Genomic DNA, 15,152 nt, shown 5'->3' with positions numbered 1-15,152 from the left:
GAAAAAGTCACAATGGTCACAGAAATAACTTTAATCTGACAAAAGTAATAATAAATTAAAATTCTATAAATGTTAACCAATGAAAGTCAGACATTGTTTTTCAACCATGCTTCAACAGAATTATGTAAAAAAATAAACTCATGAAACAGGCATGGACAAAAATGATGGTACCCCTAGAAAACACAGAACATAATGTGACCAAAGGGACATGTTAATTCAAGGTGTGTCCACTAATTAGCATCACAGGTGTCTACAACCTTGTAATCAGCCATTGGGCCTATATATATGGCTCCAGGTAATCACTGTGTTGTTTGGTGATATGGTGTGTACCACACTCGACATGGACCAGAGGAAGCAAAGGAAAGAGCTGTCTCAAGAGATCAGAAAGAAAATTATAGACAAGCATGTTAAAGGTAAAGGCTATAAGACCATCTCCAAGCAACTAGATGTTCCTGTGAATACAGTTGCACATATTATTCATAAGTTTAAGATCCATGGGACTGTAGCCAACCTCCCTGGACGTGGCCGCAGGAGGAAAATTGATGACAAATCTAAGAGACGGATAATCCGAATGGTAACAAAAGAGCCTAGAAAGACTTCTAAAGAGATTCAAGGTGAACTTCATGCTCAAGGAACATCAGTGTCAGATCGCACCATCCGTCGTTGTTTGAGCCAAAGTGGACTACATGGGAGACGACCAAGGAGGACACCATTGTTGAAAACGAATCATAAAAAAGCAAGACTGGAATATGCCAAACTACATGTTGACAAGCCACAAAGCTTCTGGGAGAATGTCCTGTGGACAGATGAGACAAAAATCGAAGTTTTTGCCAAGGCACATCAGCTGTATGTTCACAGACGAAAAAATGAAGCATATCAAGAAAAGAACACTGTCCCTACTGTGAAACATGGAGGAGGCTCTGTTATGTTCTGGGGCTGCTTTGCTGCGTCTGGCACAGGGTGTCTTGAATCTGTGCAGGGTACAATGAAATCTCAAGACTATCAAGGAATTCTAGAGAGAAATGTACTAGCCAGTGTCAGAAAGCTTGGTCTCAGTCGCAGGTCATGGGTCTTGCAACAGGACAATGACCCAAAACACACCGCTAAAAACACCCAAGAATGGCTAAGAGGAAAAAATTGGACTATTCTAAAGTGGCCTTCTATGAGCCCTGACCTCAATCCTATTGAGCATCTTTGGAAGGAGCTGAAACATGCAGTCTGGAAAAGGCACCCTTCAAACCGGACACAACTGGAGCAGTTTGCTCATGAGGAGTGGGCCAAAATACCTGCTGAGAGGTGCAGATGTCTCATTGACAGTTACAGGAAGCGTTTGATTGCAGTGATTGCCTCAAAAGGTTGCGCAACAAAATATTAAGTTAGGGGTACCATCATTTTTGTCCATGCCTGTTTCATGAGTTTATTTTTTTACATAATTCTGTTGAAGCATGGTTGAAAAACAATGTCTGACTTTCATTGGTTAACATTTATAGAATTTTAATTTATTATTACTTTTGTCAGATTAAAGTTATTTCTGTGACCATTGTGACTTTTTCTTTCATTGACCAAAGGGTACCAACAATTTTGTCCACGTCTGTATACATATACACACACACACACACACACACACACACACACATAATAATATCCCCCCCCACCCCCCAATATTACTGGTAGTCTTTATTTCCGACAATTGCTTAGAACATCCTTTATTAAATGTCAATTAAATATTAAAAAACTTGAGAGCAGCACAATAGATCAGTGTTTAGAACCTAGGACCACAGCCCTGCAGGGCACCACTGCTAATCTGACCAAGGACTACATCTGTGATTTTTGCATGTTTGCACTGGTTTCCTCCCACACTCCAAAGACATTCTGATACGGAATTTAGATTGGGATCTCAACTGGTAACAGCCAGTGGTAATAATATCTGTATAAGAGCTCATGCACATAAGTACGGTATGTGTGCCACAGGCCTGCAATATAAGGGCACCGGCCGTGTGCACTCCTTACCACTGATGAAGACCCTTTGACTTGAATGGGTCCGCAATCCTCAAGATACGGAGCGGAGGCATGGATCCGAAGCCCAAAGAAGCACTATGGAGTGCTACCGTGGGATTTCGGTCCATGCCTCTACACTACAAAAGAATAGAACATGGCCTATTTTTTTGCAGTGCAGACCCATCACGGACCCATTCAAGTCCGCTATTTGCAGTCGGCAACACAGAGCACATGCACTTGTGTGCACAAGCCCTAATAATAATATTATTATCTATATAAGCAAGTAACAGACAGGCAATCTGTTAGATTTCTACCAACCTAGTTGTTAGGTCCACTGTTGCCATGTTATTCCAATTACTGTAACTTTATGCAGGTGCTGATAGACTGACCAGAGCATCTAAGGCACACAGTGGGAAGGGGTGTATAGTGAGGTATTGGCATGATAGATAAGGCCGCGAATTTTATTAATAATCGGAGTGTTCGGCTAAATACCGCATGTGCTCGAGCGCAATGCTCAAGTCTCCTCCCTGCACGTTTGTTGGTTGCTACACAGCCAATAGACGTGCAGGTAAGTACTGCCACTCACTGTAATGCCGTAGCCATGTTGGTTACTGGCATTACAGTAATTGGCTGGCTGAAATGTGTCATCGGATGCTATAAAGCACCGGATGACACGTGGTTCAGCTCAGTGTTAGTCAGGGAGAGCTGTGCTGTACAAAGTACAGATAGTGTAGGGAATTGATTCAATTGAATTCTATTTTTTTATGTTAGGCAGGGGTGGTGTTAGAAACCCAAAAGTCCTTTTAAGGACTATTGTTGTGTCTGGCAGCAATATATATTTTTAGCGCAACCTACACTAAATTGCGTGCAATTGTTTGGCTGCTGCTTTATCGCAGCGACATTACCTGAGCTACATCTCCAGTATAACGTTCGCGCATCCGAAAGATCAGTGACATTCAGTGTAATTTTTTCGCTGCTGATGGCAGTGACATTACCTGCACTACATCTCCAGTATAACATTAGCGCATCCGAAAGATCAGTGACAGTCGAATTTATTTGCGCATACACTTACAAAACCTGCACTACTGTACGTGTGACATACTTGCAAGCATACATACCATTTATTATGCAGAAGGCGAGCAGTAAGGGACGGGGAGCAGCCGTGATGCTGATGGTGCACAGAGAGGCCGTGGTCCTGTGCGTGGTGAAACTGTGCCCGCTGCCAGAGCACAAGGAACACACTCATCCACGATACCTAGCTTCATGTCCCAGTTTGCAGGGCGGCGCAGGACACCACACTAGTGCAACCGGGTGATCGGTTAAAATGCAGCAGATAATGCTTCCAGTTGGTTAAGCACCACCCTGTCTTCCACAAAGTCCAGTCTTAGTAGCCAGGAGTCTGGTCAACACAATACTCACCCAGATTCTCCTTCCTCCCACTATGGAGAGTCTTGGCAAACAAGTGATCCCACACTTGGATATTCCAAGGAGCTCTTTTCATTGCCATTCCTTGATTTAGCCCTCTCCCCAAGGCCGCTTGAAAAGGGACATAAGTAGATCTTGTGCCCTGATTCCCAAACTTGAGCATCCACAGTCAGTTTCACGAGGTGGATGATGATAATGAGACACAGTTTCCAATAAGTCAACTGCAATTACTGTCTCAAGAGGTTCATGATGAGGATGAATAAGAAATAATCCCAGCAGACATAATGAGGATGAGACACAGTTGTCAATAAGTGATGTTCTTGTTAGGTCAAGAAATCAGGAGGATGACCAGAGTGAGGAAGTGGCAGACGAGGTGGTGGATGATGAAATCACTGACCCAACCTGGGAAGGTGGCAAGCCGAGCGATGACAGCAGTACAGAGGTGGAGGGATCCGCAGCACCGCAACAGGCTGGAAGAGGCAGTGCGTTGACAAAAGGGAGAAGGCCCGCAACTGTTCCCCGGAGCACCCCATTGCAGAAATCTCCCTTGCCAAGGGGTAGGTGTTCCGCAGTCTAGAGCTTTTTTGAGGAAAGTGTGGACGATAAAAGAATTGTCATTTGCAACCTGTGCCGTACCAAAATGAGCAGGGGCATGAACACTATCAACCTCACCACCACCAGCATGATCCGCCACATGGCATCAAAGCACCCTAATAGTTAGGCCGAACGCCGGGCTCCACAATCAGTGTCTGCGGGTCACACCACTGCCTCCTCTTCCCCTGTTTTATGTGCTGGCCAATCCAATATCCAAGACGCAGGCCCAGATGCCTTCCGCCCTGCACCTGGACCTTCGCAAGCACCATCAGCTAGCACATCCACTTCTGTGTCCCAGCGCAGAGTACAGATGTGCATACCCCAGGCCTTGGAATGAAAGCGCAAATACCCAGCCACCCACCCACAGGCCATAGCACTAAATGCGCACCTTTCCAAATTGCTGGCCCTGGAAAGGTTGCCATTTAGGTTTGTGGACCCAGAGGCTTTCCGCAGCCTGATGGCGTCGGCCATCTCTTGCTACTCAGTTCCCAGCCGCCACCATTTTTACTGGTGTGTCGTACCCGCCTTACACCAGGCATGTGTCCCGTAACATCACCCATTCCATGACCAACACAGTTATGGGGAAGTTTCACTTAATGACTGACACATGGACAAGTGCTTGTGGCCAGGGAATCTACATTTACCTGACGGCACACTGGGTGAACGTTGAGGAGGCCAGGAGCGAGTCGTACCCTGAAATGGCACAGGTTCTACCGACGCCAAGGATTGCGAGACCTACTTCCATCAGGATTTCCATGCCACCGCCTACATTAGTGGCTGCAACCCCCCTTCTCCTCTTCCACCTCTGAATTGTCATCTTGCTTCACCAGTCAGCCATCAGTTAGTAGTTAGCCATCAAGTTAGTGGTTCAGCGGTTTCTCAAAACCTACCCCAATTTGCCTGAGCTACTGGTGAGGGTGCGCTGCGTGTGTGTCCATTTCCGAAAGTCATCTACAGCTGCCGCTGGTCTGGCAACGCTGCAGCAGCACTTGCAATTGCCAGCTCACCAACTGTTGTGTGACATGAGCATGCACTGGAACACCACGTTCCACATGTTGGCCAGGCTTTGTGAGCAGCAGATGGCAGTAGTGGAATACCACTGCAACATGGTCGTTGCCTTTCCAGTCAGCTTCCACTCTTCACAAGCGACGAGTGGGCATGGATGATTGACCTCTATGAGGTTTTATGCAACTTTGAGGAATCAACACAGATGGTGAGCGGCTATTATCAGTGTAACCATCCCACTTCTGTTTCTACTGAAACGCTCGCTGCTCATAATAAAAGGCGGACACTTTGCATGTGGAAGAGTAGGAAATGGGGGAAGACAGTACACAGGGTTATAGCCAGACCACCCTCATTTCATCTTCTCAGTGCAAATTGGATGATGAGGAGGAGGAGGAGCAGGAGACTGTTGCTTCTGCTACAGAGGGTAGTACGCATAGCATGTTTATTCCATCTGTTCAGCGTGGATGGGCAGAATAGGATGAGGAGATTGAGAGTCATCCTCCTGATGAGGACAGCGAAGTCTTGTCTGTTGGGACTCTGGCACACATGGCTGACTTTGTTTTGCTGCCTTTCCCGTGACCCTCTTGTTGTATGCATTTTGTCCAACACTGATTATTGGTTGTTCACCCTTTTCGACCCCCGCTACAAAGAGAACTTCTTATCTCTCATTCCTGTGGTAGAGAGGACTAGTAAAATAGTGCAATACCAGAAGGAACTTGTGGAAAAATTTCTCCAAAACTTTCCAGCCGACAGAGTACATAGTTCCTTGGGCAACCAATGAGGGGACCACACAGCAGTTCCAACAGAGGCAGGGCAACACTCTCCAAGGCCTGGGACAGTTTCATGACACTCCGCCAGCACACTCACCCTGATGTGCGGCCTACTGTCACAAGGAGGGAAAAGTTTTGGAAGATGGTGAAGGAGTACGTAGCAGACCGTGTGTGCGTCCTCAATGATCCCTCTGTGCCTTTAAACTATTGGGCGTCCAAGCAGGACATGTGGCACGAACTGGCGCTCTACGCCTTGGAGGTGCTGGCCTGCCCTGCCGCCAGTGTTTTGTCAGAGCGGGTATTTAGTGCTGCTGCGGGCATAATAACTGATAAATGTGTAGGCCTATCAACTGAAAATGCTGACCGGTTGACTCTTATCAAAATGAACAAGGCTTGGATTGCCTCTGACTTCTCTACTCCACCAGAGGAAAGCGGCTGAACATAAAGGCACTTTAAATGTGGCTTTTATGGTATATTGAATACACTGTATTCCCATGCACCCCTTCCACCATAAAAAAGGGTATATGGTTCAGTCTTCCTTTTCTCGTCCTTCTCCTCTATCATATCAACATGCTCATTAGGCTGCCCTCGCTCCTAATGTTTTAGAGGGTCAGCTCAGGAGCAGGCCCTTGACTATAATTTTATTGATGGTTAGATCAGGAGCAGGCTCTTGACCATAATTTTATTGATGGTCAGCTCAGGAGCAGGCCCTTGACCATAATTTTATTGATGGTCAGCTCAGCAGCAGGCACTCGCCCCTAATGTTTTAGATAGTCAGCTCAGCAGCAGGCCCTCACCCATAATGTTTTAGATGGTCAAGGATTGCGAGACCTACTTCCATCAGGATTTCTGCCACCGCCTACATTAGTGGCTGCAACCCCCTTCTCCTCTTCCACCTCTGAATTGTCATCTTGCTTCACCAGTCAGCCATCAGTTAGTAGTTAGCCATCAAGTTAGTGGTTCAGCGGTTTCTCAAAACCTACCCCAATTTGCCTGAGCTACTGGTGAGGGTGCGCTGCGTGTGTGTCCATTTCCGAAAGTCATCTACAGCTGCCGCTGGTCTGGCAACGCTGCAGCAGCACTTGCAATTGCCAGCTCACCAACTGTTGTGTGACATGAGCATGCACTGGAACACCACGTTCCACATGTTGGCCAGGCTTTGTGAGCAGCAGATGGCAGTAGTGGAATACCACTGCAACATGGTCGTTGCCTTTCCAGTCAGCTTCCACTCTTCACAAGCGACGAGTGGGCATGGATGATTGACCTCTATGAGGTTTTATGCAACTTTGAGGAATCAACACAGATGGTGAGCGGCTATTATCAGTGTAACCATCCCACTTCTGTTTCTACTGAAACACTCGCTGCTCATAATAAAAGGCGGACACTTTGCATGTGGAAGAGTAGGAAATGGGGGAAGACAGTACACAGGGTTATAGCCAGACCACCCTCATTTCATCTTCTCAGTGCAAATTGGATGATGAGGAGGAGGAGGAGCAGGAGACTGTTGCTTCTGCTACAGAGGGTAGTACGCATAGCATGTTTATTCCATCTGTTCAGCGTGGATGGGCAGAATAGGATGAGGAGATTGAGAGTCATCCTCCTGATGAGGACAGTGAAGTCTTGTCTGTTGGGACTCTGGCACACATGGCTGACTTTGTTTTGCTGCCTTTCCCGTGACCCTCTCGTTGTATGCATTTTGTCCAACACTGATTATTGGTTGTTCACCCTTTTCGACCCCCGCTACAAAGAGAACTTCTTATCTCTCATTCCTGTGGTAGAGAGGACTAGCAAAATAGTGCAATACCAGAAGGAACTTGTGGAAAAATTTCTCCAAAACTTTCCAGCCGACAGAGTACATAGTTCCTTGGGCAACCAATGAGGGGACCACACAGCAGTTCCAACAGAGGCAGGGCAACACTCTCCAAGGCCTGGGACAGTTTCATGACACTCCGCCAGCACACTCACCCTGATGTGCGGCCTACTGTCACAAGGAGGGAAAAGTTTTGGAAGATGGTGAAGGAGTACGTAGCAGACCGTGTGTGCGTCCTCAATGATCCCTCTGTGCCTTTAAACTATTGGGCGTCCAAGCAGGACATGTGGCACGAACTGGCGCTCTACGCCTTGGAGGTGCTGGCCTGCCCTGCCGCCGGTGTTTTGTCAGAGCGGGTATTTAGTGCTGCTGCGGGCATAATAACTGATAAATGTGTAGGCCTATCAACTGAAAATGCTGACCGGTTGACTCTTATCAAAATGAACAAGGCTTGGATTGCCTCTGACTTCTCTACTCCACCAGAGGAAAGCGGCTGAACATAAAGGCACTTTAAATGTGGCTTTTATGGTATATTGAATACACTGTATTCCCATGCACCCCTTCCACCATAAAAAAGGGTATATGGTTCAGTCTTCCTTTTCTCGTCCTTCTCCTCTATCATATCAACATGCTCATTAGGCTGCCCTTGCTCCTAATGTTTTAGAGGGTCAGCTCAGGAGCAGGCCCTTGACTATAATTTTATTGATGGTTAGATCAGGAGCAGGCCCTTGACCATAATTTTATTGATGGTCAGCTCAGGAGCAGGCCCTTGACCATAATTTTATTGATGGTCAGCTCAGCAGCAGGCACTCGCCCCTAATGTTTTAGATAGTCAGCTCAGCAGCAGGCCCTCACCCATAATGTTTTAGATGGTCAGCTCAGCAGCAGGCCCTTGCCAATAATTTTTTCCATGGTCAGCTCAGCAGCAGGTCTTCGCCCCTAATGTTCTGGATGGTCAGGTCAGCTCAGTAGCAGGCCCTCGCCCCTAATGTTTTAGATGGTCAGCTCAGCACAGGCCCTCATCCTTAATGTTTTACAGGGTCACCAGCAGGCTGTTGCTCCTAATGTTTTTGAGGATCACCAGCAGGCCATCAATCATAATTTTTCAAGGGTGTGTATGATACCCTCCTTTATGTGTAATAAAGGGTACTATTGCAATGCCGGTTCCTTGTAATTTTTGGCAGCCCTTTCACTTAGTGCATAGGCTTTATGAGTGTAGGAGTCCCACTACTTGAACAATTGTACCACAATGTGAATGAGACCCTTCTTTATGTGATATATAGGTTGTATCGGAGTGCCTCTTCCCTGTAATTTTTGGCAGCACTTGCACTTTATATACAGGAAAGAATGTTTCCTAACAATTTTTCCTCTAAAATCAATTTTATCTTCGGTTTGGTGCGTATTATTATCTGTAAAAGTTGTGTATTACTCGGAAAACATTGTTCCCAGCAGCGATCTGGGAGTCAATGATGCATCCAGACATCCATGCTGTTCCCGAACCATTTCAGTGGTGTTTCCATAAATTTCTGACATTTTCATGTGAAACAGACATCCTCCCCTCTTTAGAGCAAGGGTTGCCTGGTATAATGCTTGGGTTCTCCCATTGTCTTCCATTGTGCTTGGGTGCTCAGTAGAATACCCAAGCATCCTGATGTGTTCTACTTGAGCACCCGAGCACTTTGGTGCTCGATCAACGCTAATCCTTAGCCATACCAAGAACAATAGGATAAGGTCTCATACACACAACAAGAATAGGACATGTTCTATATTTTTATTTATTTTTTGTACAGTAGCACACGGCACGTTATCTTCATCTTTTTTCAGCCCTGTTTACATAAATGGGTCTGCATCCAACATGCAAAAATGCAGATTTGACGTGGACCAAAAATATAGTCATGTTCATCATATGTAGCTAATGTGATTTGTTGTGTACTTTATTTTATTACCAGCCCATGTGTTGCCGTTTATATAACTCAACATTTCTCACTGATGAAAAAGCAATTTGTAGAAGATTTTGTACGTTACCACAGAGTTATACACGGGAGTGATTTCAGAGAAGGGAGGTGGAGTAGGCGGAACAATGGAGATCTTACTGGAACACAAAAGTACGTACAGAATACAACAATTTAACACAGGATATTATATATATTTTAAAACAAAAAAAATATACACAGGACTATAATGAAGCATAGTAGAAGCAAATGTATGAAGTAAATGATATTTTTATATTGCAGAATCTCAGCCTACTATCTCATTTAGGGTTCCTTCACACAGCAGATTTTATTGCAGAAATTTCTGCGGCTGGCAATCAGTTCCTTTAATCTGAAGGGTTTGCAGAAATCCATGTGTTTCCCGCCAAGGCAACCCCATTCATAGGAACATAGTATATAAGGCGGAAAAGACATTTGTCCATCCAGTTCGGCTTGTTATCCTGCACGTTAATCCAGAGGAAGGCAAAAAAAGAAAACTGCGAGGTAGAAGCCAATTTTCCCGACTCCAATCAGGAAATCAGAATAATTCCCTGGATCAGCGACCCCTCTCTAGTAGCTATAGCCTGCAATATTACACTCCAGAAATACATCCAGGCCCCTCGAACTCTTTTAGTGAACTCACTATCACCACCTCCTCAGGCATCCTCTTCTATGTTTGTGTACAAACCTTCAGACACAGAGGATGTCCCCTTGTCACAGTTACAACCAGATGAATGCATATGATTATCAGTCACAGAATTTTTCAGCAACATAATCTGCCATTTGTAAACTGTGGCATTTTTCATTGATTTTGCATGGTTCTCTTTAGTTCCAAGGTTGGCACTGCATGACTGACCTGTTTAAAGGGAACCTGTTGTTCTGCCCAGCACATCAGCCAGGGTTTACTATTGCTGTAGTTATTAGTTTGGTAATCGCACCATCTAGCAATTTTTAAAAATGTACTACACCTTGCTTTTTCTGTTAATAAAGATCATTGTATTGTGGAAGGTGCAAAGCATTGTGGGACTGTAATGCATCCTGGGAAAGAGAAGCCCAGTCTTTAGTCTTAATGTTACAGGACCTCAGCAGTGCTGTCCCCTGCATATTTCCTTTTCAAACTCCACCATCCTTGTACAAGCATATCTGATAAGACATCTACCTTTGTTTCAGGGAGAATATATATGCAGTGCTGTTTAGCTAGGTATAAGTGTTACTTAGGGAAAGAGGTTGTACTGTTAGATGCTAGACTTGCATTTCTATGTATAGGCAGCCATTTTAGACATATGCGCTCTGTTAATGTAATATTACTGTACATGCTACTCTATATGTTTTACTTATACAAGCTATTTGTATTCTTATAGTTTTAACACAATTGATCACATCAAATACTCCTGTTTTGCCAATAAACAAGTTAGACTACAGATAATAGTCCTCTTATTTGGAAGACAGGAATGGTTTATACTGAATGTCAGACTGCACACTGTATGAACCTGTATGAAGACAGAACACCTGTTATTATGAAAATGCAGTATAATCTGCAGTAAGCATGTTATAGAGCAGGAGCTGAGCAGACTGATCTATATAGTTTTGTGGGAAAATATTCAGTAAAACATATATTACATTAATTTAAATTGCTGTTCTTCATGGGCTTTGAAGTAAAGGAGATGGTCCTTCCTTCTATGACTATGTTAATAGAGATAGCTGTCAATCACTGATAAGACCGTCTACTTGACTTAAAAGCCCAGAATGAGCAGGAATTTAAATGAATGAAATACAGGTTTTGATAAAGGTTTTTCCTTAAAGCTATATATTAAATTGCTCAGCTCCTCCTGCTCTATAACATGCTGCCCGCAGCTCAGATACAACGTTCCACAAGATAGGTTCTGTTTAAGATTACTAAGGATGGCTTTACATATTATGAAAGTAGCATGATATTATTTTGATAATATTCACAAATTATGACTATACCTTACATGTGTGCATTTTTTCCTGCTATACCAGTTTCCTCAAACAATCTAACACATACTGGTAAACTGAACCTAGTGAATGTCTATCCTTCATTAGTCTTGAGGCGTTTTACAGCATACACAAGTTGTGGAAAGCTTTTTTTAAAGTCTACACTTAGCCATATCTTTAAAACCAAGTGCATAAGACTTATTTTGTAACAATAGCATCTGTCAAGAGGTGAGATATATCAGGTAGCAAATGGACAATCACATTTTAAAGGGAATGTATAATCAGAAAATGACCTATTTACATCACTTTGTTATGTTAAACACATTAGGAATTGTTGGTGATTTTTTTAAAATATTATTATTATCCATGTAATTATATAAAAAAAAATTACAAAATACAAAAAAAATACATAAATCCTGCAGTTTTTACACTGGCCATTGGGCCTAAAATATGTTAAAACTTCCTGTCTTTTAAGAGTAGTTATATGGGCCTTAGACACAATGGACAGGACCTGAGGCCATTGATTTATACAGTCCTAATCAAAAGTTTAAGACCACTTGAAAAATGGCAAAAAAAAAATCATATTCAACATGCAACAAGAAGAAATGGGAGCGAGACAAAACATTTTTTGAGCATTCAATTTATTGAAAACAACAAAAACTGAAATAGGCTGGTTTTCAGCAGATCAAAAGTTTAGGACCACATCTCCCCAAAAAAATAAAAAAATAAATAAACCCCCCAAAACAGAAATCCAACTTCCAAACATGAACTCAGTAATGAGTAGCTCCGCCGTTATTGTTTATCACTTCCAAAATTTGTTTAGGCATGCTTGATGCAAGCGTTTCCATGGGGTGAGTGGGAACATTTCTCCAAGTGGTGAAGACGGCCGCACGAAAGCCATCTACTGTCTGGAACTGTTGTCCATTTTTGTAAACTTCCCTTGCCATCCATCCCCAAAGGTTCTCAATTGGATTTAGATCAGGGGAACACGCAGGATGGGCCAAAAGAGTGATGTTATTCTCCTGGAAGAAGTCCCTTGTCCTGCGGGCATTAAGTACTGTAGCGTTGTCCTGTTGAAAAACCCAGTCGTTACCTCACAGACGAGGGCCCTCAGTCATGCTCTCTGCAACATCTGGACATAGCCAGCGTTCGTTTAATGCCCCTGCACTTCCTGAAGCTCCATTGTTCCACTGAATAAATAAGCACCCCAGACTATTATGGGGCTCCCTCCACTGTGGCGCGTAGAAAACATCTCAGGTGGGATCTGCTTGTCATGCCAGTAACGTTGGAAACCATCAGGACCATTAAGGTTAAATTTTTTCTCATCAGAGAATAAAACTTTCTTCCACCTTTAAATGTCCCATGTTTGGTGCTCTCTTGCAAAGTCCAAATGAGCAGTTCTGTGGCGTTCAAGGAGATGAGGTCTTTGAAGACATTTTTTGTTTTTGAAGGCCTTCATCTCAGATGCCGTCTGATGGTTATGGGGCTGCAGTCAGCACCAGTTAGGACCTTAATTTGGGTCGAGGATCGTCCAGTGTCTTGACAGACAGCCAATTGGATCCTCATGACTGTCTTACTGCGTCCCACCTCAGCAGCGATGGCGCGCTGTGAGAGACCCTGCTTATGCAGTTTAACAACCCGGCCATGTTCAAAAAGGGAGACTTTTTTGCCTTTGCCATCACAACGTGTGACTACCTGACCAGGGGAGTCATTAGGTCAAAACATTCGGGGCTTGAGCCCCGGATGTTTTGACCAGTGCCCCGAATGTTATGCTGGCAGTCATTTCCACACAATCTCCTGCACAGCCCGGAGCCTGACTCCGCCCACTCATGTGACTGATCATGTGCTCCTGACATCATGAAAGGTCCTTCTGCCCACTAGGAACTATCGTCTCCTGAGGTAGGACATGTGAATGGAGCATTTCTAGGTGCATGTTGTGGCTGTATTCTGCCCCCTGCCCTTTAGTGTACCCCCTATGCTGCACTTTGTGTGCCTCCTGCCCTGTACTGTACCCCATATGCTGTATTTTGCCTCAGGCCCTGTACTGTACCCCCCATGCTGTACTGTGTATACCCCCTGCCCTGTACTGTACCCCATATGCTGTATTTTGCCCCCTGCCCTGTACTGTGCACCCCATGCTGTATTCTGCCCCCTGCCCTATGCTGCACTGTGTGTGCCTCCTGCCCTGTACTGTACCCCCTATAATGCACTGTGCTCCCTATGCTGCACTGTGTGTGCCCCCTGCCCTGTATTGCGCCTGCTATGCTGTACTGTCCCCCCTGCCCTTTAGTGTACCCCCTATGCTGCACTGTGTGTGCCTCCTGCCCTGAACTGTACCCCCATGCTGTACTGTGTATACCCCCTGCCCTATACTGTACCCCATATGCTGTATTTTGCCCCCTGCCCTGTATTGTGCACCCCATGCTGTATTCTGCCCCCTGCTGCACTGTGTGTGCCTCCTGCCCTGTACTGTACCCCCTATAATGCACTGTGCCCCCTATGCTGCACTGTGTGTGCCCCCTGCCATGTATTGAGCCTGCTATGCTGTACTGTCCCCCCTATGCTGCATTGTACCCCCTATGCTGCACTGTGCATCCCCCCCTTGCCCTGTACTGTACCCCCTATACTACACTGTGCCCTGTACATTGCAACCTCCCTTCTCTGTCTCTAGTGCTTGCCACTTGGCACTATCATGGCACACTAAGGCCGGTTTCACATCACGTTTTGCTATTCGTCTAATGCAGGGGTAGGCAACCTACGGCACTCCAGCTGTTGTGAAACTACAACTCCCAGCATGCATTATTGCTCTGCTCTTCTCATAACTCCCATAGAAATTAATGGAACATGCTGGGAATTGTGGTTTCGCAAAAGCTGGAGTGCCGAAGGTTGCTGACCCCTGGTAATGTATACAGATTGGCACCATAAAAAAAAATGATACGTTAATGTATACGTTTTTTTTTAACAGACTTTGCAGGATACAAAAGCAAAGTGTGCTGCGCTTTTGTATCCCATTTTCCAACGTAAACATTAAACAGATGGCAAAAATGTGATGTGAACTCTCCCTTACATATGCACATATAGGATGCCAGGATAGTCATGGAGGGGGGGCCCCATACAAAATTTTGCTGTGGGGCCCAGTCAGTTCTAGCTACGCCCCTGGCTGGCAGGGCCGGCCGCTCTGACTCTCCTGTGCTGCGCAGCCCCGCCGTCCTAATCCGTATCCTGCAGTAACAGCGCTTATGATCTCATTACTATCTTACACACTCAGCTCCGGAAACATGCAGTGCTGGCGGCGCTCGCTCACTGACGTCACGCGCCTGTTTGTCCCACTAGGTGGCGCAGGTGCGTGACGTCAGTGAGTGAGAGCCGCCCCCCCGCACTGCCTGTTACTGGAGCTGAGTGTCTAAGTCAAGATAGTAATGAGATGTGCGCCGATTTAAAGTTCAGTTACTGCAGGATACGGATTACTGAGGGGATGATCTGTGGGGTTGTCCAGACGGCTAGGCCCTTAACAGTAGTTATTAACCTGTTTCAGCAGTCCTCCATTCACTGAAGGGGGGACTGCTGAAAGGGCTTAATAACTACTGTGAAGGGAGGACTGCTGAAAGGGCTTAATAACTACTG

At 45.2% G+C, this 15,152-nt stretch overlaps 1 protein-coding gene across 6 annotated transcripts in view; it reads right to left on the bottom strand.

Annotated features, from left to right (window-relative positions):
* Positions 1–15,152, bottom strand: part of SYTL3 (synaptotagmin like 3) — a 119,865-nt gene that overhangs the window by 51,996 nt on the left and 52,717 nt on the right. For all 6 annotated transcript variants that reach the window (XM_044290328.1, XM_044290327.1, XM_044290329.1 and 3 more), the window contains exon 6: positions 9,628–9,694. In XM_044290328.1, the coding sequence (XP_044146263.1) occupies positions 9,628–9,694 (67 nt within the window). The remainder of the gene's footprint in view (positions 1–9,627; positions 9,695–15,152) is intronic.

Source organism: Bufo gargarizans, chromosome 4 (genome assembly GCF_014858855.1).
Source record: "Bufo gargarizans isolate SCDJY-AF-19 chromosome 4, ASM1485885v1, whole genome shotgun sequence".
In the NCBI taxonomy this organism is placed as follows: domain Eukaryota; kingdom Metazoa; phylum Chordata; class Amphibia; order Anura; family Bufonidae; genus Bufo; species Bufo gargarizans.
This window is presented reverse-complemented; position numbering and strand designations above follow the sequence as displayed.